At 44.5% G+C, this 27,566-nt stretch overlaps 1 protein-coding gene across 3 annotated transcripts in view; it reads left to right on the plus strand.

Annotated features, from left to right (window-relative positions):
* CEP78 (centrosomal protein 78) overlaps nt 1-27,566 on the plus strand; it is a 243,015-nt gene that overhangs the window by 177,423 nt on the left and 38,026 nt on the right. For all 3 annotated transcript variants that reach the window (XM_029616524.1, XM_029616516.1, XM_029616532.1), the window contains exon 13: nt 4,983-5,060. In XM_029616524.1, coding sequence (XP_029472384.1) covers nt 4,983-5,060 — 78 coding nt within the window. The remainder of the gene's footprint in view (nt 1-4,982; nt 5,061-27,566) is intronic.

Here is a 27,566-nt window from a genome sequence, read left to right on the forward strand (position 1 = left end):
TGCAAAACCTTGGGCTACCCATCGATTTTTAGCTTGGAATGTTTAAGGCTGGCCTGTGTTTCTTGTAAAACTGCAACCTGACATTTTAATCTGTTCAGATGTGACAAAACCTTTTCTCTTTTAATTGATTTTCCTAATTCTGCAACATTCCAAGTGCAAACATTTGTTACGCTACCTGAATAACTATAGACCAGTATCTAATTTACCGCTGATAGCAAAACTAATAGAAAAAACAGTCCATAATCAATTATCGGAACACCTGGAAAGCAATAACATTCTATATCCTGCACAACACGGATTCCGCAAACACTATAGCACCAAAACACTACTACTGGCACTGACAGACAATATTTTAAGAGGCTTTGACAGTGGAAAACATTACATCCTTGTATTAGACCTTTCCTCAGCATTCGACACAGTGAATCATGAAATTTTGATTAAAAGACTCTAATAAATAGGGCTGCACAGCAACACTCTAGCATGGTTTAAATCATACCTAAATAACAGATTTTTTTCAGGTAAAAATAAAACACAATGTCAGAGAAAGTAAATTTACAAACAGGAGTATCACAAGGATCAATATTGTCCGCAGCACTCTTTAATATTTACCTCCTCCCGTTATGCCACCTGTTAGCAGGCCTTGGAATCATACACTATATATATGCTGATGATATACAGCTAATCTTACCCATAGACGACACAATTGAAAAAACAATCAAACTAGCCAATATGTATCTAGACATAATCCAATAGCTATTAAACCAAATGGAGCTAGTGATAAACATTGATAAAACAGAATTCCTGCACTTAGAATGAAAAAACATTAAACCCAATACATTCACCAATAACGATTAACAATAACCAAAGAATAGAATTAGCAGAAAAGGTACATAACCTAGGTGTCATAATAGACTCTGAACTAAACCTGAAACAACACATATCACTGAAAATAAGAGGGATATGCTAAACTAATGGTACTTAGGAAGTTAAAACCTTTGCTAACACTAGCAAATTTCCAAACAGTTTTAAAAGCACTAATTTTCGCAAGCACTGACTACTGCAACGCCCTGTTCCTAGGACTACCACAGGTGACCACATGACCTCTTCAAATATTGCAAAATTCAGCTGCTAGAATATTGACTGGTAAAAGAAAGAGACCATATTACTGAAACACTTGCAGAACTTCATTGGCTACCTATTGAACAAAGAGTACAATAAAAAGTGCTATGCACTATACACAAATAATCCCTGCTCCTCGGCCTCCCCACCTCTACCACCAGGCCCTTACAACTCCTGCAAAACGCCACAGCCCGAGTCCTAACTAACTCCCGCAAAAGAGACCACATCACACCCATATTGAAAGAGTTACATTGGCTACCCATCAACTCACGAATACAGTACAAATCCTTATCCCTCATACACAAATCCATAACCAATGAAACCATGCACTGGCTTAAACAGCCCCTCCTACTCCACTCTTCCAACAGACCAACACGCACCATCCACCAAGGTACCCTACACCTCCCCTCCCTCAAACTCCCAAAACTTTCCTCCACAATGAAAAGAGCATTCTCACTAGCTGGACCAATTCTGTGGAACTCCATGCCCTACAACCTCCGCACAGAAACCTTCACACCCAAATTAAAAAAGAAACTTAAAACATGGTTGTTCCAACAGGCCTTCACCTAAACAGTACCTAACTTACAATCCCCCCTTTTAAATTATTGTTGTGTCACTTCACAACATTCCTCTCACCTACTTACCTAGACTGAACCAAGCACACTAGTTCATACTAGTTCCCATCATAATTGTACATACTTTATTTCCCCCACCCCGCCCCTTCCCTCTTTTTCTTAATCCCATTGTTAAACATCTCATCCCACCCTCTCCCCTTGCCCCCTTTTGTCAGTACTCTTCATATTTTATAAATACATGCCTCTTAACCCCTTGTATTATTATTCTAAGTTACATTCTATCACTTGTATTATCATTTGTATCTCAATGCTAAGTTACATTCTTTCATTTGTTATTCTATCACATCATTCTAATTCTTCGACATTCCTATAAAAGTACTCTTATGTGCTCCATGTAAAGGTTGCGCCTTGTTCCTATGGCCTTCCACTTGTTTTTTGTAAACTGGTACGATGTGCAAACGGCTATCGGTATAAAAAAATATTTAAATAAATGATGAAAAGCAGAATGGCTGAACACAGCATTACGTGTACATGTTCCACACAGAAACCTTAGATCAGCCAGCAAAGCACTACTAACTATCCCCTTGATTAAGTCTGCTAGACTCACACAAATAAGGGAGCGAGCACTATCTTTGGCAGGACCCACTTTATGGAATTCAATGCCTCTGGAGATAAGATTGCAGAAAAACTTCAAACATTTCAGAGTAAGTCTTAAAACCTGGCTCTTTAAAAAGGCTTTTTACAAAGAGAATGAAGAGAGCAAATAAGAGAATAACCCGGCACCGAATACGTAGTTTGTAATTTCCTGTTCTTTCCCAACCTCTAAATACACTTAAGATTATGTTATTTATATATGAACTGCAATAGTAACTTCAAACAAAATCAATACTTAACAGTTTCATATTGAGAGAATCCTGTTACCACTCATATTGGCATGGTCATAATGTTTTAGCTATCCTAACTAATGTCTATTACTATATGTGCCTTTTTGTAAACTGTTGTGATGGCTAATTTACTGAATGACGGTATAGAAAAGTTTTTAAATAAAATAAATAAATACCCATAATTAATAAAAAGAAAAAGATATTTATCAAACACTTGACCCCATTGCCACAAATACTCAAACCTGCAGAATTTTACAGTCTATTTTTGCCAATCTAAATATGTAATAAACAAATACGTGCCTGTTTGAGTCACCAATAGAAGCTTTGACTTACTTTTTAGTGCAGAAGATTCCCAGACATGCCCCTTCACCTTCTCTCTCCCCTTTTTTTTTCCCTTTTACCTCTTACTACAGACATTATACTTCTCACCTAGAATTAGGCTAGAGGTCAAATCTACATGTCTGGTACCACCTCCCCCCCCCCCCCCCCCACACACACACACACTTTCCTCCTCCAAGTACTGTAAAACCACTTTCCTCCCCAGCACTAACCTGAGTGTTGCATGCACATCTAAAAAAACATGAATTATAGTTTAACCAAACATTACCTTGCAAATGGGATATATACATAAAGGGGTACGCGCGTAACCACCTGAAATCCTGCCCCAAGCTCCCCCTGTGTGCGCCGAGCCTATGTTGAATAGGCTCGGTGGCGCACGCAAGCCCCAGGATGCGCATAGGTCCCGGGGCTTTGCTAGGGGGGGCCTGTCGGGGCACTGCGATGTTCGGGGGGTGTTCTGGGGGGGGGGCGTGGCAGGGGGTGTGGTGCCGGCCCGGGGGTGTGGCCGAAGCCTCTGGACCAGCCCCCAGGTCGGGTGATGGCGTGGGCGAGTTACGCCTGCCCAAGGTGGGGGGGGGGGGGGGTTAGCTAGGGTTGGGGAGGTGGGTTAGGGAGGGGAAGGTGCCGGGGGGGGGGGGTGTGGAAGGAAAGTTCCCTACGAGGCCGCTGCATATTTAAATAAATCCTAAAATGGGTAAAAAAAACCCTTTTCCCAGTTGTGCAATTTAGGGATTCTAATTGGATGGATATACCCTTTGTCTTTAACACGTGTGTGTGTGTGTGTGTTTGTGTGTGTGTGTATGCAGTTAAAAATAAAAATACACGTGAGACTTTGGTAAAACCCATTTGATATGGCTATTACCATGAAGGTCGGTATAGAAAAATGTTAAATAAATTTAGTGAGTTTTATATAAAGATGTGGTGAGCTGTGAAGTAATTTCACTTAGGATCAGGTTGATTATGATCAGAATGTTTTCTGCATAGAGAAGGAGATATGTGATTGGCCAGTTGAGCTTTTTTCAATACACATTTGCTCTCTGGGTGGGAAGTATGTACTGGATGTTATAGTTTGGATGGGTCTCTTAGATCATTAAGAAAACAGAATATAAATAAACATGTAAACGTTCCAGTCCGTCCTTTTTCCATTTTTCTTGCATGGCAAAATGGAAGTCGTAGCCAATGGGCTATCCTGATACAGTGTAAAAAGAATGCCAAACCAATCTAGAATTGTGTCCATGGTATGCCCTCATTATTTTACAAAGAATTAGGTGTTCAACCGTGACTAGGATAAAACCATCCAGTTTAATGACAACAAGTTGCCCCTTCCTATATGGTTTAGTAAAGTGCTTATCTAAGCTTTTTTATCCAGCATGGCAGGACAAATCCTAGATTAGTGAATGATAAATTTTAGCAATAACATAATAAAAATACTTATTTTTAAATTACCATGTCTTTTTAATGATAAAAAAATTAAAGATAATGAATGCTTCTAAATATTTGACTTCCAGTGGGGCAATTCAGAAATCCAAAGGTCCTGTTTCCATGTAATATGACTTTTTTTTAAAAAGTTCGATATTCAGAAAGGATGCACTTTGTAAATGTTAGTTTGCATAGATATGTAAGGAAGAATAACTGAATCAAAGACGTTTGTGATGATAGTCTTTATAAATGGTGCTTTACTGAAATACTGTACCCACTTTTTATTAGGGATGTGCATTCGTTTGAAACAACATAGACAATGTTTATATTCTGTTGGTTCTTGTCATTTTTGAACAAAATAGAAAAAACAAAATTTGGTTTGTTTTTTTTTCATTTTTAGTGCGCACTATTTCTGATTAGTGTGTACTATGTCTGATTAGTGTGCATTATTCAGAAAGTGTGCACTCTTTTTCAGAAATGCAAACAAAAAAAAATGAAAACCTCAACAAAAACTGACCCCCAAATGACAGGATATGACTTTTTTGGCATGCACACCCCAACGTTTTATAAAATTAAGGCTATATTTCTGTCTTGACCTTTTTTCAAAAGGACAGCATGTGATAAAATGTGTGATTTTAATGAACAGGTGGAGCTTAAGGATTGTCAGTTAAAGTTAAATGAGGAGAGAACAACAAGACGAAAAACTGAAGATCGTATAATGGAGGTAATGTATTAGCTGATTACTTAATACTGGTTAATTACCTTTTGTATTTTTGAAAAAGTTAAAGCAGCTATTCAGATTTTGGTTTGTCAAACTTGGGCATGAATTGGGGTTGCTGTTTTGAGGCCAATCGAGATAGTCTGATCTGAGAGCTCCTCACCCCCCGATCACCTAATTTGCTATAAATACTGCAGTTTAGCAAGTTTCACTGCTTTAAATTGATAGCTAGCTGCTTAAATTCTTAGAATGGCCTCCAAGCGCAAAACAATAGACCTAAACATTTTTCTTTCATTCATTCAGCAAGCATGCTGCTGACCTCCTGGTAGATGAAGGTGGAACAGGCCACGGCTAACACTGTTGAAACTGTCAGAGCAGGCTGAACAGGCACCTGTTGTAGGCCTCAATCCCTCAGACTTACCAACTTGGGATGAACTGCTTGGGTGGTTTATGGATCTGTGCGATCTGAAGCAACATAAAAAATACATCCTGACCTCCATATCTGAGGTCCGAGATAATTTAGCGACACTGGGATCCCAGGTCGTGGGCACGCTTGCCTCCATTAGTGAGCTCGTGACACAGCAACAGCTTCTTCAGAGAGAAAACCAGCTTTTAGCTGAAAAACTGGAGGAGCTTGAAAACCACGCCAGGTGGTATAACCTAAGAATTAGAGAAGTACCCGAGACAGAAGCCTACAAGGATGTGAAGGCGGTAGCTTTTAAAATCTGTACTTTCTTTCTAACCTTCCAAGCAGATGGCTCCTCAGCTTCAGTGAACCAAAATGTCTCGGTAGAAATTGAGTGAGCACATAGAGCGCTTGGTCCGAGGCCCGACAACGGAGACATAGTACTTTGCCTACATAGTTTTTATCAAAAGACCCTGATTTATGAGGTGGCACGGAAGCAGCAGGATTGGTCCTGGGAGGGACACACCATTGTGGCTTTTCAAGATTTAGCCGCCATCACCCTTCGCAAGCGCTATGAACTTCACAATGTCATCCGGGTGCTGCGTGTCGAGCAGATTTACTACAGGTGGGCCTTTCCTTTTGGGCTGCACTTGGCGATTAAGGGAACTACATTTAGCGTGAAAACTGTTTCAGAGGCAGCGGCTGCCTTCAAACAAGCAGGCTTCCCCCATCACATTTGAAGTTCCCAAGATTGACTCCTGATCTCGTTGGCAATGCACGGCCAAGGGAGGCCAGAGACTGAGTCGGTAATCAGGAGATTCTCATAACGCTTTATCAGACCAAGGATGAGGCCTGAAAAGAGGACTTTATCTACAGGTTTTGAAAATCTGAATATCTTCATATTGATGGCACTATTACAACTGATCACTCTGGAGGCTAGCAGAGCTATGGTCTCTCAGGCAGTATTTTTGTTTGTCTTGAGCATCCTTCTCATTTTTGTCTTTATCAGAAATTTATCTGCAGTTTTCCTTTTCTCTTGTTGTATTTTGGTGGTCGGGAATGGGATGTCTTTCTTTTCTCCTTCTTGGTTGGTCTCATTTGCCCCCATGAGCAGAAGGAACCACCATGGAGGTTGGAGGGTTGAATGTTGTAGGTTGGGGGGAGGGGACTGCGCACTTTTCTTGTTAGCCCTTTTTCCAATTCTTTTCTATTCAAGACCCCCGAGAGCAATGCTAGGCATATGTAGCCTTGGCTTTTATTTCCTTTAGTTACAATTATGTCTACCCAAATCTTTTCTCTTAATGTTAAGAGATTAAATACATTTCGGAAACGTCAATTATTATTTCAGGAGCTGGCAGCAAACAGGGCCTCTAATGGCATACTCCAAGAAACTCACCTTAGGAAAAGACATGATCACCTTCTATTCCACAGGGACTACCCTCATCAGTTTCTGGCCTCTACCTCTGCTGGGACACGGTATTGTGGGGTGGCTATCTTAATTGCTAATTCACGTATGAGGTTTTTTTTATCAACTGGATCCTCAGGGCAAGTATCTGCTTCTAAAAATTCAGTTGAGCAAAGAGGGATATACAATTGTAAATCTTTATTTCCTGTGTGCTGAGCAATGGCCCTTTGACAATGTTGGATGAATTATTGCAGAAGGAATACTTCTCTTGGGTGGGGATTTTAATTTTACTTTGAATCCATAGCTAGACAACTAGTCTACCTCTGCATTGGCATCCTCTGGGGTTCGGAAAACCCTCTCTGCTTTAATGTCTCAGTGGGGCATAGTGGATATCTGTTATAATGTAACTTTTACCTTCTGCTCCTAATCTGTCTCCTCTTTTGAGGTTTGACTAGTTACTGTTAATGTACTATCGTTCTATGTAAACCGAGTTGATTTGATCTGTATCAAGAAAATCGGTATATAAAATCCCTAAATAAATAAATAAATAAATACATATCTGGAGGCAGAGGTATCCAGCTTCTCGTGTGTATACCTTTTTCTCTGCCCCCCATAATACTTATTCCCTCATAGATTGTTTCTTTCTTGATAAGCTAATGCAAAATAGAATACTGAAGGCTGATATATTGGGAGTATTACATGGTCCGATTACGCACCCATTTGGTTAGATGTTACCCTCCAGGACTTGGATTGTGGTCAACGTTACTGGCATCTTAATGAAAGTCGGCTATGAGCAACTACGAGAGTATTTTCATATCCAAAATTCTGCACCTACATCGCCAGCAGTCTTTATTTCTTGAGCTTCATATTGTAAGAAAGCAAAAGAACTTAAATGCTCACAGCTTTCCTATCTTGTTCAAAGACTTTCTAGAAACCATATGCAGACTCAATCCAAGTCCCTGTTCAAGAAATTGATGGCAGCCCGGGTTGAGTTACAATCCCTGGGTGATATGCTGGTTGTTCACAATCTGGATAAGATTAAGCAGGAATATTTTGAAGGAAGGAATAGAACGGGCCGATATTTAGCTAGACATGTGAAGGCTTTTCAAATGCAGAGTTCTATTGCAAAAATTACGGTTATGTCAGGGGTCATAGCCACTCAGTCTGCAAATATTAGGCGATGTTTTACTCAGTTCTATTCCACCCGTTACAGTGCAGATGTGTCTATTGATGATGCAGATATTGAGAAATATTTATCTATTTCTCTTCCCTGTCTTTATCCTAATATCCTTTATCCTAATATCCTTTATCCTGATATCTATCAACTCCCCTGAAGTTTTGCAGGTGATCAAAGCCCTGAAGGGGGGTAAATCTCCGAGATTCGATGGTCACTCCAGCGGATACTATAAACAGCTTTCCCACATAGTAGTGGCTTCCTTAACTAATACGTTTAATTTCTTGAGGGATGGGAGCTCTCTGGCGACCCATTCTAATGTGGCAGGGATATCGGTGATTGCAAAGCTGGGTAGGGACCCTTCCCCGTGCGGGTCCTATTGCCCAATCTTGCTTATTAATCTTGATCTTAAGATCTTAGCTACGGTGCTGGCAGAGCATCTAAACCGAATACTACCTAACCTAGTGCACCATGATCAGGTGGGATTTATTCCTCACCTATCTGCTGCAGGTAATGTTCATAAAATAGTAGACCTACTTTGGGTTCGACAAGAGGAGGTTCCTAGCATTTTATTTTCAGTAGATGCGGAGAAAGCCTTCGACATGTTGCACTGTCCTTTTTTGTTCAAGAATCTGGAGAAGATGCGATCTGGCCCCTTTTTTGTCCAGTGGATTAAGGCTCTCTATCACTTGGGTGAAAGTTAATGGGGGCTATGAGGACAGCTTTGCAATTGGTCGGGGAACAAGACAGGGCTGCCCATTGTCGCCATTATTGTTTGCTCTTTTTCGAGAGCCTTTTACCACTAGAGTGCGTCTCTCTGAGGCTATTAACGGGGTTAGATTGGGTGCTTCACATTTTCACTGTTTGCTGACGATATACTTTTTGCCCTTACCGACCCCCATCTCTTCATTGGAAGCGCTCGGCCGAATTACCTCGATTCATCACCGTAATCAGGCTTTAAGGTCAATTTTGAAAAGTCTGAAATCTTGAATATCAATCTGGATGTGACTTCAGTTAGTCATTCGCCAAGTTTACCTGTTCAGGTGGGCCAAGAGCTCCCTCAAATATTTAGGGGTACATATTGGGGCCAATGTGGGTGATCTATTTTCCCTAAATGATGGGACTTTGGTAAGAGGGATAGATAAGGACCTGAACAAATGGGATAGGGAACATTTCTCTTGGTTGGGATGCATTGCAATAGTTAAAATGAATATCTTCTCGAGGTTCTCTACTTATTCATAACGCTGTCCATATATATCTTTCTGTGATGCTCCTTTGCTCTTAGCAAAAGATGATCTTCTCCTTTATCTAGAGACGGCGGCCACCTAGGGTTCCTAAGTCCACACTTTTCAGACCTAAACAGCAAGGAGGCCTAGGAGGTCCCATTTACTGTGGTACTATGTGGCGTCTCAACTTCGCGCCCTTATTGACTTTCATAGGATTCGTTTTATTAAACCCTGGGTCACTTTGGAGCAAACCCTGTTAGGGACAATTCCTCTCTCGGTGCTTCCTTGGCAGCCACAATCTACTTGGCATCCTCCTAATCGCATCTCCTTTTCACTACATACTACGTTAAAAGTATGGTCTCAGTGGAAGTTGACTGGTTGGTCCTAGTTCTTATTTTTACCTTTCTTATTTTTTTCACAACACATCTTTCCATCTGGGACTGCACCCCCTAGCCTTCATGTATTGGAAAAAGTGTGGTTTGCTGCATATAGAGCACTTCTTCTGCATTGGAGCCATGTTGTCTCCTACAGATATTTCAATCAAATATCATATGGAGAGTATACATTTGTTAGAATATGTCCAATTACTGCATTTCATCATGGCACTGCAGATGATGACGACTCTACGAGGAGGATGGTCCTTATTTGAAACTTTTTGCTCCCAGGCTGATTATTTAGGGGATGGGATCTCTAAAGTGTTTCGCTTGCTTATTGGTTCTCTCTCAGCTAAACCCTCATACATTCAAGCTTGGGAAGCAATTGGGTGATGACGATTAGGACTCTATTTTTTTTCTTGCGCTAGTAAGTGCTCTATCTCTGCCCAACTTCAAGAAAATTGTTATAAGGTGTTTTTCTGATGGTATCTAACTCAATTCCAGGCTACATCGTATTTATCCCTCTGTGCACGCCCTTTGTTGGTGAAATTGCAGCGAGGATGGCGCTTACATGCATATATGGTGGAACTGCAAGTTTATAGTGCCCTTCTGGCATCAAATTGCTGGGTGGATATCGTCCATTATGGGAGTGGGGGACACTTTTATGATGTTTGTCATATTTTGCTGGGGAAACCTGCAGAGGGTCTTACCATCCCACAGCAGCGGTTATGTCGTCAAATCTTTATTGCAGCCAGATGTGAAGTAGTCCTATTATGGAAATGGGCTGAGGTCCCCTCTCTTCAGAAGGTCTTATCCTGTTTATGTAACAATTATAGACTTGCTTATCTCATGGCTCTCCGCCATAAACATGCACCACTCTTTCGGAAAATTTGGGACCCCTTTGTCAGATGGTGCCAGTCTCAGCCTTCTGGCTCACTAGCCCTTTAGTTCATATTTACATGGGTTCTGTTTTACTAAGTGTTTCCATGTATGGTTTCACTGCATTTGCTTTAACTTTTAGTTCACTGATGGTGTATGTTTTCGGGGTACCTTATCTTTTCTTTTGTTCTTGATGGCTTCAGATTTGAATGTAAATATTTACTGTCTTGTAGATTGGTGCAGCAGGACTTATGAACATACTGAAGTAATATGCTGTGCTCGTGGGTAGGGGGTATTTATTTGTTGTTCTTACTGTTTTGTTTTCTAATGTGCAAACCCAATAAAAAATTTCAATAATAAAAAAAATTGGGCATGAATTTGTTGCTATTGTGTAAGCAGGCAAAAAAGACATTTTTACAATCAATATATTTAGGGTAATTTTCAAAGCTATTTCTACAGTTAAAACGGTGGTTTACCTATGGAAATAGGTTTTAGAAAACTAACCACCTTATATGTGGGTAAAAGTATTGCCAGTAGGGCATTTATATGCATTCTTTCTTTTGAGAAGTTACCAATCCAAAAATATTTACAGGACTTCTGGGCAGTAGAAATAGCTTTTGATTTATTTATTTCACATAAGTAATTTAATTGAGGAGATGAGGTAAAGAGGCACCGGAAGGAGAACAAAGGGGTGTCTTGGTAGTGAAGTGCAAAGTTGAGAAGGAAGGCTAATGTATACGTAGCACTACAAAACAGAACTTGTATATGTAGGCCATTCAGGGTGTAATAAAACAGAATAACTTCACTGAATAAACATAGTGGTGGCACGGGCAGCACACTGGCTTGCTACCTTGCCAATGAATTAGGCAAAGTGGAGAAGATAGGTACAATTGGCTACAGCTTTGTTTAACAATATTTCAGTATGATGCATTCTAATACATAAATGTTCCAATGCAAACCACTACAGTTTGTTTCCCACATATTTGAAATATACATCCCATCACCTTTTACATAAGTTATGTCCCTTTATTAATGGCCCTCCCCCTAGGGTCCAGCTGAATAAGTACTTATGATCAGCTTTGTTGCCATAGTTGTTCAGATCTATCCACCTGGGCTACTAGCCTGTTTTTGGCATCATGATCTGTGACATCACAAAGCCAACTCCATCCCGACTGGCACTTCACAACCCGTGGTAGCGTAAGGTCTGTGCCTTTCAATCCTGTAACCACTCACCAGTCCAGAGACTGACCTTACAGCTGCAACACTCACAGGGGGGTCACAGTTGGACCTAGCTGGTTCTGCTGAAGTCCTGGATAACTCATCCTCTGTGCTGGCACCATAGGCATCTCACTCCTCTGCAAGAACCAAGTGAAATAGTAGGAGGCTCCTGCCATCCTACTCCAAGCTGCAACAGTCACCCCTTTCCTCTGCTCCCCTGCCATGAAAATCCTCTAGACCCTAATACCCCAGTACCACAGGGTGGGTGGGAAGCTGGCTGGTCTGCAGGAGAAAAGACACTAACAGGCCGAAGCAATATCAGCGCGCATTAAATGGGCTCTCATGATTGAGCGCCCGTTCCCTTAATGCGGGCCGATCCACCTCTCCCAGCTGCCCAATTTAATATTTAAATCAGGTGCCGCGGTAAAAAGGAGGTGCTAGGGGAAATTGCGCGCCCCTAGGCCTCCTCGGCAGTGGAGACTGAGAGAGGTAGTTGTGAGCCGGTTAGGAAAATGGACGCTCAGTTTTATAAGTATCCTTTTTCCTAAACTGTGCATAGCCATGGGTTAGGAAAAGGGACGCTCACTAATTAAGCGTCCCTTTTCCTAACCTGACCTTTTTTTTTTTAATTCTCCTATTTCGGTTTCTCCGACTTAATATCGCAACAATATTAAATCAGAGGAACCGAAAAAGTAACAAACAGTATTTTCTGCCTTTCTGTTATTTTTTTTGGGCTCCTCAAGAATTAATACCTGCTCTGGGCAGGCAATAAGCTTTGCAGGTTAAAATGTTCGTGTTGGGCGCACACTTTTTTATTTTTAAATTGGGGGAGAATAGCTAATAGCCTCATCAACATGTATTTGCATGTGATGAGCGCTATTACCTTCGCTCGGGGGGGGGTTGGATGCGCATTTTGGATGTGCTAATCCCCTTATAGCATAAGGGATTGTGGACGCGCGTCCAACCATGGGTTAAACAGTGCGCTCGGCTGAATGCGCACTGTATTGCAACAGCCTGTATCTGTTCTAGCAGGGCCTTAAGTAGAGGCTCTGCCAGTGCCATTTAGTTCTGCCTCCCACACACTCTGACTGGTAGGCCCCCCCTCCACTGTCCCTATCCTCCTCCATGCTGCTGAGTGTTTCACGCTGGCAGGAGAAAGAATAAAGAAGCTAGAAGGGGGATGGGGACCACGATAAACCAAATTACTTCACTAAAGTAATTTTTCACTTTTTGGACCTGTCGTCTTGCTGATCTTAAATATCTCTGCATCTGTAAATCTTAAATAGCTTATGAAATAAAAGAAAAATCAGGTACATGGAAATAAATCACAGTAAAATGAGTTAAAGCAATCTTTCCTTATGACTCATGTAGAAACTCCTTGTCCTTGCTGACTTCTCCTGCATAATATTTTGTATTACAAGAACTAATCTAGATACTTTACCCAGCTGGTTTCATCTTAACAAAATACCTGCTGTTATAAAACTATATAAAAATTCTCATTATGGTGTCTATTATCTGTACATGTAATTGAGCAAAAGACAGATTTACTCAGTTTAGTTTTTTTTTTGTTTTTTTTAAATAAATGAGTAAATTGGTGTGGTTACCTTGTGAATCCACTTATACATTTGGAAATAAAGATCAACAAACAAGTTGTAGGTGATCTCTTTTTATTGGACTAATGTAATACATTTGTGACTGGTTTTCAAGAGTTAAACCGACCCAATGAAGGGAGCTGATGGTTATTTCTCTGAGGACAAGTAGGATGGCAGTCCTCAACACATGGGTGACTTGATTCGATGGAGCATGTTCCAGAACTTTGATCTCCATGATTCTAGAGCTTTCAGCTGTTCTACTGAGCATGTGCAGTTGTAGCCACCTCCCTGTCTCAGGCAGAGTCCCTCAGTCCTTTTTCCTCAAAGCCGTGTAGTCGTGGATTCAGCTTTACTCTCCTCACAACTAAGGCTGTGGCAGTTCTGGAGCTGCAAGCAGCTGTTTTTTTCAGGCAGAACCTTGTTGTGTTTGAATTTCTCTCGCTTCCTTTGCAGTTGTTTAGGTCTAATTTATTTTTCCCTCTTCCTAGAACCTCCCTGTAGGCCGCATGGTGAGCCTAGTGCATTATATGGCCTACAGAGGTTTTCTCCTTAATAAATAATGCTACATATGCAGCGTATTCCTGTATCTTCTCCTTAACTTGTCTTTTTGCCTTTGTAAGGTGCCTGTTCAAACTGTCAGTGTGCAGTCTGTGTAGGCCTCTGGCCTGGAGACTTGCCCGAGTTCCTACCCAGGTAGAAGTTCCAGGAAATTCTGTCTGATGCTGGGCTTAGACCGTGGAGGAATTCAGGGAAACTCTGGGGAGCTAGTTTCCTTAGCTGGTACCCTTGATGTCGTGGCCTCCCCTCCAGCATGTCAGATTGATCTGGAAATGCATCTCCTTGGAGAGAGGGTGAGCATGAGCCTGGGTGATCAGCTTTGTTAATGCATAATCTGTGCCATGCCGGAATCGGTTGCTCATGCACATGTGTGCCAGGACAAAATGGACACCATTGAGCGCCATGTGACATTGAGCCCATGGATGCCAGCGAACATTTTGGGCACCAAGGTAGTCCTTGCTGCCATCAGGCGCCTCAATATGGCATGCCATAGACTGTCAGATACCATGGATGCCATCAAGTGGCATGGGCATCTTGGATCCTATTGGCTGCCGCGGTTGCCATTGGTGCTGTCATCTCCCTATCGTGCGCATAGAGCACCATGTTTGCATTAAGCACTTGGGTGCCATCAAGCACCTGGGTTGCCGGCACGCCACATGGTTACCATCCCGTTCCGTGGACACAGTCTAGCACCAATGTTGCCATTGGATGCCAGGTGTGTCGATGGGTGCTAGGGGCATCTTCCACATTGTTGAGCATCATATCCTCACTGTTGGGCGAGTTGGCATTGTGGGATGCTATCAATGCCAGCAAGCGCTGGGTGCCACCACCGAAGGGTGTCTCCAAGTAATGAAAGGCTATACAGTCAGAGCTGTTGCCCTTGCTTGAGTGCGGTGAGCCCTGCAGCTGCCATACTGCTTCATCAAGAGTGCTGACAGTGGGGTTACCTTTGGCAAGGGTCATCTATGCTTATGTTCGCCAGGCACACTACCAGGGTGCTACCATCTCTTTTAGCACCATGGCCTGCAGGGGTGCAATGAGTGGCGGTGCTATAACATTGCTGAGCATATGGTCACTGTCATTCCTGTTGTTGGTGATTAGGTGCTTTAGACTCCCTGGGCACCATTTTTTCCATTGCATGTGGTAGGTGGTACACAGGATATCCTCTGTATCGCACACAGTCACCATGTATACCAAATATACTTCCATGCTGGACTGCCTGTGCCAAGTGCATTATTACAGTGGCTTTTAATTGCAATCAGGAGCCATCAGGTGGCACCAGAGACGCTTTTAGTGCCTTCATGTGTCTGGCACCCAGGGATGCTATTGGACACCAATGTTGACATCTCACATGCGATCTACCACCACAGTTTTTGTGCCTGTTCAAGCCATGGCATGGACTGCTAAGCCCATGGGTAATGCGTCTTTCCATACATGTGCGTCAATGTATGCTCAATGGAGTACTACATTGCAGGCACACAATGCTGCTGTTGCAGAATGTAGATTTTGTGAAGGGGCACCACTATTACTTGGTACACACTGTCATGTGTGCATGTGTTTTTCTGGTGCCAGCAAACATCACATGCCGGTACGCTGGGATGCCTTGGCTGAGAATACAATCCTATTTTGGGGGATGGATTCCAGGGTACCTCCCCTTTCAGGAGGAGATGGGGCCCTTACGGGCTTCCTCCCTCGTTAGCTTACGCTCTGGATCCCCTTAAGGGGGAACCTCCAGGTTGCATTCCCTTTTGGTTTGTGGCTTGGATGGGGCAGCGATACAGCCCTGGATTCACATGAATCTATGCAGCAACATGGGCCAGCTGGATCATGTTTGCTGGTTTTTCCTGCACCTGGTTGCCATGTTGGTCCTGGTATCCAAGAAGTTGACCACAAGTGAGTGTTCCAGTTACCGAAAAGACCTCATAGGTCAGTGATTGTGAGTGGAAGGGTTCCTGAATCGAACGGATCCAGTGAAACAGTGCTCTTCCCCCCTACCTCGGGGGTGAGAAGTCTGACTTTTGATTCTTCGGTAAATATGCCTATTATAAAGATACTAAATAAACCTAGCATTGTGACTTTGGAATCTGTATGGAACGCTTTTTCTTTGCTTGAAAATGCTATAATTTCCATGACTAATGTGATTAAAGACTCCCAAGCACAACTTAATACATTAAATCCAGTGATCTTGGCTAACTCCACTAAAATTTAGGAATTGGATACAATAATGACCCAGATGCAGATGGTACAAACTGGCTTAATTCAAGGGGATTTAAGGACGGATAAGAGAATGGAAAATCTGAAGAATTATCTTAGGTATGATAACGTGAGAATACTTAATTTTCCTAAGTACAAGTTGATTTTCCCTGTGGAGCAGTTTAAGAAATATTCAACAGAAGCATTGTTCTGAATTATCCACGATCTTGAAAACTTATTTTCTACCAGTAACATCTCAAGGTAATCGTGTAGGGATTTCAGAATCATTATCAGCTCTACAAGATTTATCTGGCTTTCTAGAAACATCTCAAGAGGAGCAAGTAGAGAGAAGAGGGACTTTAATGGTGAAGTTTTTGCTACCTGATGCAAGGGACAATGTCTTAAAGTGTTTTTTCCGAAACAGAAATAAACTATATCTTGGAGAAAAGATTTGGATTTATACGGACTATCGGGCCAATACAGAAAACTTCGTGGGAGAGTGGGCAAGTGCCCGCTCTCCTGGCGCGCGCCCAGGCCACTCCCCTGGGTGCGCGATTGAGTATTCAAATGAGGGCCCGCAGTAAAAGGAGGCGCTAGGGACACTAGTGCGTCCCTAGCGCCTCCTTTTTGACAGGAGCGGCGGCTGTCAGCGGGTTTGACAGCCGGCGCTCAATTTTGCCGGCCTCTGTTCTCGAGCCCGCTGACAGCTACGGGTTCGGAAAATGGTCGCTGGCATAATTGAGCGTCCGTCTTCCGATCCGTGGGCTGATTTTAAATTTAAAAAATTTTATTTTATTTTTTTTTTACATTTTGGGGCCTCCGACTTAATATCGCTATGATATTAAGTCAGAGGATGTACAGAAAAGCAGTTTTTTCTGCTTTTCTGTACACTTTCCCGGTGCCGGAAGAAATTAACACCAGCCTTTGGGCAGGCGTTAATTTCTGAAAGTAAAATGTGCGGCTTGGCTGCACATTTTACTTTCTGAACCGCACGGGAATAACTAATAGGCCCATCGACATGCATTTGTATGTTGTGGGCACTATTAGTTTTGGAGGGGGTGTTGGCCGTGCGTTTTCGTCCCCTTACTGTATAAGGGGTAAAGCTAGCGTGTCAAATGCGTGGCCAAATGCCGGCTAACAGTGTGCTCCGCCGGAGTGCACTGTACTGTATCGGCCAGAACTACTGAATTGCGAAGGAAAACATTTTTGTCTCTGTCTGAAAGCCCGTCAATTGGGAGCTCAAATATTGATAAAATTGCCTTGTAAATGTATATTAAAAATAGATAACAATAGATATGTTTATGGAACCGGACCAACAGGAAACATTTTTGAAATCACGAACTGAATTGAGGGAAGAATCGTCTGGTGTAATTGGTAATTAAATGATAACCCTGCTATTTCCTTCTTTCATGTTTTATAAGAAAACTGGAGATTTGTTTCTGTTAAGTAAATTTGCTCCTATTTAAACTTTTGTTCTCCCCAATTGTATGGTAACTCAGGTTCGAGAGCAATGAGTAATATATTATGTTTAAGGAAGATATTATTCTTTATTATTTAAATGGAAATTCTGTATTAGTAAGTATTTACTTTCTCCTTTTGGAATGTGGAAGTAAGGCTTGGCCTGGAATTTAAGGCATGCTAAATGCTGTCTGTAGTTTAAAAATTTAATAAAGAGAGAAAAAAAAAAGTGACTTTTGGCTCTCAAAGTACCTTCCGTAGGTGCCCTCTTGGTGCCTTGTTTTCTGCTCAGTGAAGGGGTTATTTTTCACATCCCATCCTCCAGGTTGGCTTAGCCCCTCTGAGTGGCAGCCACTCTCTGTTTTTGCATTGGATCTGAAGGCCAACCATTAAGAGCTCTCACTTCCCTATTGCACTATTGTGCAGTGGAGGTGCCTTGTGGTGGGCAATGAGCTTCCCAGATTGGGACTCCTCATAGAGTTGGGAATTCCTTCTCCTGGAAATCTGCTCCCCAGTAGCAGATGAGGATTCCTCTCATGTGGGTGGAGTGCCTCTTTGGATACCTGCTTAGCACAATGGGCATAATTTCACTTTGTGCTGCTCCTACCCATCTGTGTTAAATTGGTTGGCACTCCGTCTCTTAGGGGAGATTTTTCCTCCATTTCTTCACTGGCAGGTTTGCCTTCTGATAGCTCTTCATATCTAGGGTGCTTGAGTCGGGGGTGGAAGATCACATGAAAGCGGGTCCCCAACTATATTGCACTCATTTAAGGGTTCTTTTTTCCTTTTTCTGAGGTGACCCTGCATTAGACACGTTCATTGGCGGACACAGCTGTCCCGATCCATGCAGACATTTCCGCTAGTGTACTGCGACATTATCAGGTGGAACAGGTAATCTTGAGCCATAGGTTGATATCTACCGTAGGTTTGGGTGGTGGGCAGTCTGCTCTTTTGATCAGACTGTCCCTTCTCTGGTACCCTCAGGGTTTCCAGATCGGTGAGGAAGTTTTCTTCCACAGGGGCTTCCTCTTGCAGCATTCCTATTGTCACTCTCAACAGGGAGGTTTATAGACTTCTTCCTTAGGTTGTTCTCATCCTGTTGAAATCTAGGATTCTCTCAGTATCTTGACTGAGGGAAGATGGGACCTGTGGGCTGTACCTGCCTCAGTGGCAACCCCCTACTGGGATTGGCAGGGGGTTCATAAGATTGGGAAGTCTCTCATCTGTATTTTCTACACCCTAGAGCAGTGATGGCTAACCTATGACGTGTGTCAGAGGTGACACGCCGAGACGTTTTTGCTGACACATGCAGCGTTTCGTGGACTAATGAGAAATTTTTTTTTTTTAATTGGCTGCGCCGACCCTTTAAAATTAGTTTTTTAGTATCCCCCCACCCTCCGGATCCCTCCACCTCCCAATGCCCCCGGGCGCAGCGACAGGCAGATAGGCAGGGCCGTGGTGAGGCTCACATCATCACGGCCTGAAGAAAAAGATCGCATTTAAACGCGCTGATGCTCCTCCTCCTTCCTGCCTGCGCGGCCCCGGAAGTAAACGTTGCCAGAGCCGCGTGGGCAGGAAGGAGGAGAAGCATCAGCGCGTGCAGAAGAGAAGCAGCGCTTGCGCTTACGGGCCGCCACGAATCCCAGGTCGCAGCGGCCTGAGAAGAGGAAGAGGCCTGGTAGCAGGGCTGCTGCAGAGCCCAACCTGCGGCGACCCGTGAAGAGGAGGCCCAGAGGTGAGAGAGAGGCTGAGGGTCTGTAGGGGTGTGTGTGCGTGTATGAGATGAGTTGAGAGGTTGTGTGTGAGAGTGAGGACCTGAATGTTTGCAGAGACAGCATGTGCTTGAGCAAGACAGCATGTGGGAGTGAGAGAGAGCCTGTGTGTGTGTCAGACAGCATGTGCCAGTGAGAGACTGTGTGTATGAATGGTTGTATGAGAGAGAGCATGTGACAGTGAGAGCCTGTGTGTGTGTGAGAGAGAAATGCATGTGAGAATGTGAACTTGACTGTGTGTTTGAGGGAAGAAGATGGAGAGAAAAGAGACAGAAAAAGACAATATAAAAGGAATTAGCAAAAAAAAATAAGGGGAAGATGGGGGGAAAAAAGCCTGTGACCAACCAATTAGAAAACTAAGATCAGACAGCAAAGGTAAAAAAAAAAAAAAATTACTTTTTAGTGGTTGGCACATGTAATCTTTGGGAATGTGCAAGAACAGCAATTTCTCTATGCGTATCTCGCAATGTACAAGATCAGCATGGAGAAAGTGGAAGCCTACGGGGCCTGCACAGAGGAGGCAGCAGAATGGACTTCAGTGCCAGTAGCAATAATCGGCGCCTCCCTAATAAAACCGGTATGATTTGCATTTTAATGTAAGAATGTCGGTATATAAAAATTCTAAATAAATAAATAAATAATAGCCACGCAGCAGCAGTGCCAGTGGCAGCAGAGGAATGAGAGAGGTTCCGAGGTTGCTGGCAAAAGAGAGGGGGGTCTGCCTTTAGTGTGTGCATGTGTATGAATGAGACTCTGCCTGGGGGTGCATGGGTGCCTGCCTGGGGGTCTGTGTGTGTGAGAATGAATTGGTGCCTGCCTGGAGGATGGAGCGGGAGTGGTGTGAAAATGAATGGGAGCCTGCCTGGGGTTCAGTGTGTGTGTGTGTGTGTGTGTGTGCGTGAGAATGGGGGGGAGCCTGTCTGGGTGTGTGTGTTTGTGTGTATATGAGGGAGCCAGTGAGTGTGAGAGCATGAGTGTGTATGAGAAAATCCAGGGGAGTAAGAGTTTGTGTGTGGGGGGGGGGGGGGGGAGGAGAGAGAGTGTTTTAATTGAAGATTTAGCCAATGAAATTCAGCAACAAAAAAGTCACTAAGCAGGTAAGGTAAAGAATTATTTGTTTTTGCTTTATTAATAAATACAGTACATATACTAAAATTATAACTTTTTGTTATTAATTAGAGCTACAAATATCACAAAATGATGGATTTTTCTAGAAGTGACACACCACCCAAGTTATGCTCGTTTTTTTTTTTTTTTAATGAATTTTGATACACTGAGCTCAAAAGGTTGGCCATCACTGGCCTAGAGGCTGTTTCCTTTGTCTTGCATCCCTGGGGTCTGCACCTCCTTCTGACTTTCAGACAGTCCAGGAGGAAGCCAGGAGGCACGTGTGAATAGTCATCGCATATACCTTCACAAAAGAGTAAACTATCCTTCCCCTGCTTTGACCAGTTCCTTGGCCAAGGTGCTTCCTTTTCACCTGGCTTCCGCTGATGGTGAAGTACATTTTTCAGTAACAGCTTGCTGCTCTGCTCAGCATCTTGGAATGGGGCTCCCTAGGGAGAAGTAGCCCTTCAGCCTTGGCACTTGGGGTTTTTATCTCATGTGACCTTGGAGGTCTGATCTTGTACTTCAGGTAGCTCTGTGGGTGTGGTCTGCTGCAGATTCGGATAATTTTTACTGCTACTTTCCTGGATGGACATTTGGTTTTCATGCCCGCTGTTTCTTTTGGACATGCTTTGGACGTCTCTCTGCATGTCCAATCTGTCTTGATATTCTGTTGATAATAAACTGCAATTTATTTGCATTCAAACAGGTTAATCCTCACCATTGGTTATGTACCTCTACCAGCAGATGGAGATGGAGCAAAGCTGACGTCATGGTATATATATACCCCTGCACTGACAGCCTGCAAGTATTCTCTGTCTTCAGCAGATGGTGGACGTGCTTCTCCCTACTAGGGATTGCTCAAAAAAAATTTAGAAGAGAAAGAAGGAAATTAATTCACCCCGCTTTCCTGTGGTGATACCTTCTGGTCCCTCCCTCAGGCAAATTTTCCTGAGGTGATATCTGCGGATTCCTCCATCAGTAGAGTATCTTGGTCTGGTAGCTGGTTTTCTGGTGTGGACTTACCTATAGGGAAACAAACAGCTGAGAGGCTAGTGGGTGCAGGAAGCCAAGCACAGTGGTGAAGACCGTTGCCCTCTGATCTCGCAGCCGGAGACGACTCTGTACTCAGCTGGGATGGGCTGAGCTCAGGTAAAGAGTAAATATAGAAAAAGAAGAAGAGTTTATTTTAGGGATTCCCTTCCCCTTCTGGTCTCTGAGCTCAGCATGCTGATTCAACATGCTTTCTCATCTCCGGGGGAGCTTGGGGAGTCATGGCAGCTTGGTGGGTTGAGCAGCCTTTTGGCTAGGTCCCGCTCTCAGGCTTCGCTTAGATGCTACGTTATAGGCCGTGGCAGAGATTTTGTGCTTTTCTACACACAAGTTTGCTGCGAAAGTGACTGATGTCTGTTCGCGCTTGCGTGCCCGAGTGTTCACTCATGCGGGCTCCTACATTTTGGGTGTCCGTAGTGTGCGCTTATTGGACAGAGCTTGTTTTTTGAGCACTCTGACTAGGCTTGCTTGTGCGGGCGTGAAGCAGGATGCACAATTGTCAGACGATTTTGGGAGAGTGCTGCTAGCAGTAAGAAAGAAGCATAAGTGCCTTTACCCTACCCTTTGCTCTGCTTGCCATATTTGGACATCACAACCTGGCAGCCCCTCTAACTTGTGTTAGTGCTGCTTGGAGGCTCATGGACAGTTGTCTCAGACTGATTTTGCTGAGCTTGGCCCTTCCCAGCATGATGTGGGAATGGGACCAGAGGGAGGAATTGCCAGATGTTTCACCTGGTTTTGGGGCTCCCAAAGGGAAGGGCAACTCATTGGGTGCAGGAGCGGCACCCCCTGGTTTTGGTATAGATCCTTCTGCCTTTTCTTGGGTGGAATTTTTTTTTTTCAAGGTCTGCAGTCCTTTCTTCATGTGCAGTCGGTAGCACCAGCCAAACCTAAAAGTTCAGGATCGCAGGCTGCAGATCTCCGCGTGCCTGGTGCCATAGGTAAGCATCGGAGTATTTCTAGACCTGCTGCGGGTCACCCTGATAGGGACTCAAATGGCACAGATGATGGTGATCCTTACTCCCTGGAGGATAGGGAAATTCCTCCAGGATTGGAGCCGTATAGAACAACATTGCATTTCTTTCATAGAGATGAGTTACCGGCTCTGATCTCACAGACACTGAAGATGCTGGGGGTGCCGGGTGCTGATTTCATGGCTGAACCAAAGAAAAATCCCATTTTAATTTCTTTGCATAAAGCATCATGTTTCTTCCCCATTACGGATGCAATTCAAGAATTGATTGATCTTGAATGGAGCGTCCCAAAAGCTAATTTTAAAGGGGAAATGAGCCTTGGAAGCACCGTATTCCCTGGATCCGGCAGCGAGAGAGCAATTACGCGTCCAAAAATGGGTGCTTTGGTTTGTGCCATCACCAAGCGGATGACTATCCCTGTAGAAGGGGGAGCGGCATTGAAGGATGTGCAGAATAGAAGAAAAGAGGTTATCCTTAAACAGGCCTTTGAGGCAATGGCAATGAATTTGCAGATAGCCTCTTGCTGCTCCCTGGTGGCTCACGTTTGCTTGCTTCTCTCTCAGGAAGTCTAATCTGGTTTGAATTCCAGAGCAGTGTTGGAACAGACAGACGCCTTTTTGGCAGATGTGGGCTGTGACCTGGTCCACACTTCAACCAGAGGGGTGGCTTCGGTGATAGCAGCCAGGGTTTCTAAATACCATGCTGGAAGGGTCCATAAAAAATGATGAGCAAAGACAGTTTCAGCTGTGCACTCAGTGTCTCATCCTCCTTACACTCTCCCAGTTAGTGTGTCTCCCACATTCCAGAGGATGTGGTTAATGCAGTTAGCATAACTGGGTTTAAAAAAGGTTTGGGAGGTCAAGAGATGCTGTGCAGAGAGTAGGATGTGAGATCTGTCTCTCTCAGGCCCTTCTGCCTTCCACCCACCCCCACCGGCATTTTTTTTTTTTTAAATCATTTGTCACCCTGCTTTTAGGCAAAGAGTTGGATTTTTCTCTCTGCTGCTTTTTGTTAGCAACGGGTATGTCGGCACAACTGGCGCGGAAAGAAAAGGACAGGGGCTAACTTGCCTCACCAAAGATGGCTGACCGAAGCATGGGCAGTGTGTGTGCCGCACTGACAATGCTGGCGGTTTCGGAATTGAAGTCTGTAGTCGTGGTGACTTTGGAGCCTGAACTAACATACATAGTAATGACGGCAGAAAAAGACCAAAATGGTCCATCTAGTCTGCCCAGCAAGCTTCCCAAGATAGTAACTGCTAGAGATGTGAACCGGAATCTGTTCGGATTCCGGTTCCGATTCACATCGTGTTTTGTTTTTTTTGTCCGGCCCAATCGCGGTTTTGTTTATCAGCTGCGCCCGAGCCGATAAACAAAAAACCCACCCCGACCCTTTAAAATGAATACCTTAGCTCCCCCCCCCCCCCAAAAACCCAAACATTTTACAGGTACCTTGTGGTCCAGTGGAGGTCCCGGGAGCGATCTCCCGCTCTCGGGCCGTCGGCTGCCACTAATAAAAATGGCACCGATGGCCTTTGCCCTTACCATGTGACAGGGTATCCATGCCATTGGCCGGCCCCTGTCACATGGTAGGAGCACTGGATGGCCCGCGCCAAAATGGCCATCCAGTGCTCCTACCATGTGACAGGGGCCGGCCAATGGCGCTCCTACCATGTGACGGGCCGGCCAATGGCACGGATACCCTGTCACATGGTAAGGACAAAGGGCCATCGGCGCCATTTTTATTAGTGGCAGCCGAGAGCGGGAGATCGCTCCCGGGATCCCCACTGAAACACAAGGTACCTGTAAAATGTTTGGGTTTTTTTTGGGGGGGGGGGGGGGGAAGCTAAGGTATTCATTTTAAAGGGTCGGGGCGGGTTTAGGGGTTATTTTTGTGTGCCGTTTTTCCCGCCCTCCCCCAAAATAAGAGAACCCCCACAAACAATATTGTGGGGTTTTCCTATCGTTTTGGGGGAGCCCCCGATTTCTGATGATTTTGAAAATATCGACGATATTTTCAATCGTCTGAAGCCCGATTCACATCCCTAGTAACTGCTGCTCCATGCAGGCTACCCCCTCGTCTATCCCAAGGGCAGCAACTGCCGCTCCGTGCAGGCTACCCCCATGTCTCTCTCAAGGGCAGCAACTGCCGTTCCGTGCTGGTTCAGCTTTATTTATTCCCATCCTCTAGCCTTTTAGGGATCCAGTGTGTTTATCCCATGCCCCTTTGAAATCTTTCACAGTTTGTCTTCACCACTTCCTCCGGAAGGGCATTCCAGGCATCCACCACCCTCTCAGAGAAGAAAATTTCCTGACATTAGTTCAAAGTCTTCCTTCCTGGAGTTTCAAATCGTGACCCCTAGTTCTACTAAATGGAGGATTGCAGATAAGCTGGATGAAGTCGCTGACCAGATTGATCAACTTTGAGCAGAGGATCACAGAGGCGGAACAGCGAATTTCAGGCATGCAGTCAAGTGTCTGCACTACATGCAGCTCTGAATACTCAGAGTGGTTAGAGGACTTGGAAAACCGGTCACGCCGTAACAACCTACGTTTTGTAGGGCTGCCAGAATCCCTGGGCGACTGTGAGTTATTGTCCTTTTTGGAATTTTGGCTACTCCGTGAATTAAATATATCTGATGCTTATGGGGTACTGCTCATCAAGCGGGCTCATAGACTGGGCTCCAAAAGGGAAAACATTGAGACACCATGTGTGGAAATCGCTTTGCTGCTTAATTTTGTGCATAAAATAGAAATTCTACAAGTTTTACGCATTGGGAAACAGCTTACATATGAAGGAAAAAGAGTCATAGTTTTTCAGGACTATTTCTCCAAATTATCAGCACAGCGCAGGGAATTTACTTTGGTTTGAACCAAGTTATTTCAATTGGGCATCCGCTCTGCCCTCCTTTATCCAGCAAAGCTATGGATTGCACATTTCCAACAAACTCCTCCCCATTCTCTTCCATGTCCTCGGTGGAGAGGTACAGAGAACCAGCAAATAGTCCGAGTAGAGCTTTCTGCCCTCTTAATGGCTCGAGCGGTTGAACTAGTGCCACCAGGCTAGCAGGGAGACAGGTTCTACTCCAGGTATTTCCTGATTCCGAAGAAAACTGGTGGCCTTTGTCCCATACTAGACCTGAGGGCATTAAACAGTTTCTTGTCAGAGAAAAATTCAAAATGGTCTCGTTGGGATCCCTGATCTCTCTACTCAGAGCTGAGGACTGGCTCTGTTCCCTCAATCTCAAAGATGCATACACCCATATCCCCATTTCTCCCGTAGATTGGAGGTATCTTTAATTCATGGTAGAAGAGGAGTACTACCAGTATCAAGTGCTGCCTTTCAGCCTGGCATTGGCACCCCACATTTTCTCAAAATGCCTGGCAGTGGTGGGGGCATATCACAGGAGGCAAGGGGGGGTACATGTCTTCCCTTACCTCGATGATTGGCTAATCAATAGCAATTCCAGGCAGGATGCGTTGCACTCCCGACATTCCACCATACATGCCCTGGAGGGCCTGGGATTTCTAATCAACTACCCGAAATCCCATCTCCAGCCGTCACTACAATTGGTCTTCATTTCTTACAAGCAATGACCCTCGCTTCTCTCGCAAGGGTAGTCTCCTGCTGCCCTCATGTTTTGGCGCACCAATTTCTGCACCTTTTGAGGCACATGGCAGCAATGGTTCATGTTACACCATTTGCTCGGCTACACATGTGCAGGGCACAGTGGACATTGCACTCACAGTGGCGCCAAGCCACCCGCGATCTTCGGGCTCACATCCTAGCCACTACTCCACTTCAGCAGTCCCTCGTGTGGTGGGAAACCCTATCCAACCTGGAGAAGGAGATGCCTTTCTGGGTCCCTCAGCCCCAGATCGTCCTCGCCACAGATGCGTCTCACACGGGTTGGGGAGCCCATGTTACATGCCTCAGCACCCAGGGCCATTGGTCTGTGCAGGAGCAGTATTTCCACATAAACTTCCTGGAGCTACGAGCGATCCGTTACATCCTGTGGGCATTCTGGGAACACTTGATCAACAAAATCCTAGTTCAAACAGACAATCAAGTAGCGATGTGGTATTTGAACAAGCAAGGAGGGATGGGATCGTACCTCCTCTGCCAAGAGACAGTGCAGATTTGGTCCAGGGCTCTCACGAGGGGCATCTTCCTTAAAGCCTTGTACCTCCTGGGGACAGCCAACATCCTGGCGGACTCATTGAGTCGAGCCTTCCGACCCCACGAATGGTCCCTGAAACAGGAGGTTGTGAACTGCATCTTCTGCCTATGGGGGACTCTGGACATAGATCTGTTCGCTTCCCCAGAGAACAAGAAAGTGGATCGATTCTGTTCCCTGGACCGTCATTGAGGCGCCAGTCTCCTTTATGCTTATTCTCCCCTGCCATTGGTCTCAAAGACACTTCTAAAGCTCCAGCAGGACCGAGGCACCATGATCCTGATTGTGCCCTTTTGGCCACACCAGATTTGGTTCCTGCTTCTACAGGAACTGGCCTCACGCCCTCTGATCCGGCTGGGGACTGCTTCAGACCTGATCTCTCAGGACTAGGGCAAGCTATGCCACCCCAACCTTCGAACCTTGTCCCTCATGGCATGGATGTTGACCGGGTGACTGTGCAGGCCCTGAGCCTTTCAAACAGCATGTCTTGGGTTCTCTTGGAGTCCAGGACGCCTTCCACGAGGAGATCTTACAATCTCAAGTGGAAGAGGTTCTCGGTTTGGTGTGAAGGGCACGGGCTGGACCTGTTCTTATGTTCCCCACCAAAGCTTTTAGACTACCTGTTGCATCTCTCCAAGGCTGGCTTGAAAATCAATTCAGTGAGAGTTCACCTCAGTGCCATTGGGGCATATTATCAGGGGATGGATGGCACATCCATTTCTGCCCATCCAATTGTAGGGCGTTTCATGCGAGGTTTGTTGCAACTTAGTCCTCCGACTTGGCCCCCAGCGGTCTCTTCGGACCTCACTGTGGTTTTGGCCCATATAATGAGGGCTCCGTTTGAGCCCCTGTGATCTTGTGATCTGAAGTACCTATCCTGGAAGGTCGTCTTCTTGGCAGTCACCTCAGCGCGCAGGGTCAGTGAGCTTCAGGCTTTGGTATTATA

This window comes from Rhinatrema bivittatum, chromosome 1 (assembly GCF_901001135.1).
Source record: "Rhinatrema bivittatum chromosome 1, aRhiBiv1.1, whole genome shotgun sequence".
NCBI lineage: Eukaryota > Metazoa > Chordata > Amphibia > Gymnophiona > Rhinatrematidae > Rhinatrema > Rhinatrema bivittatum.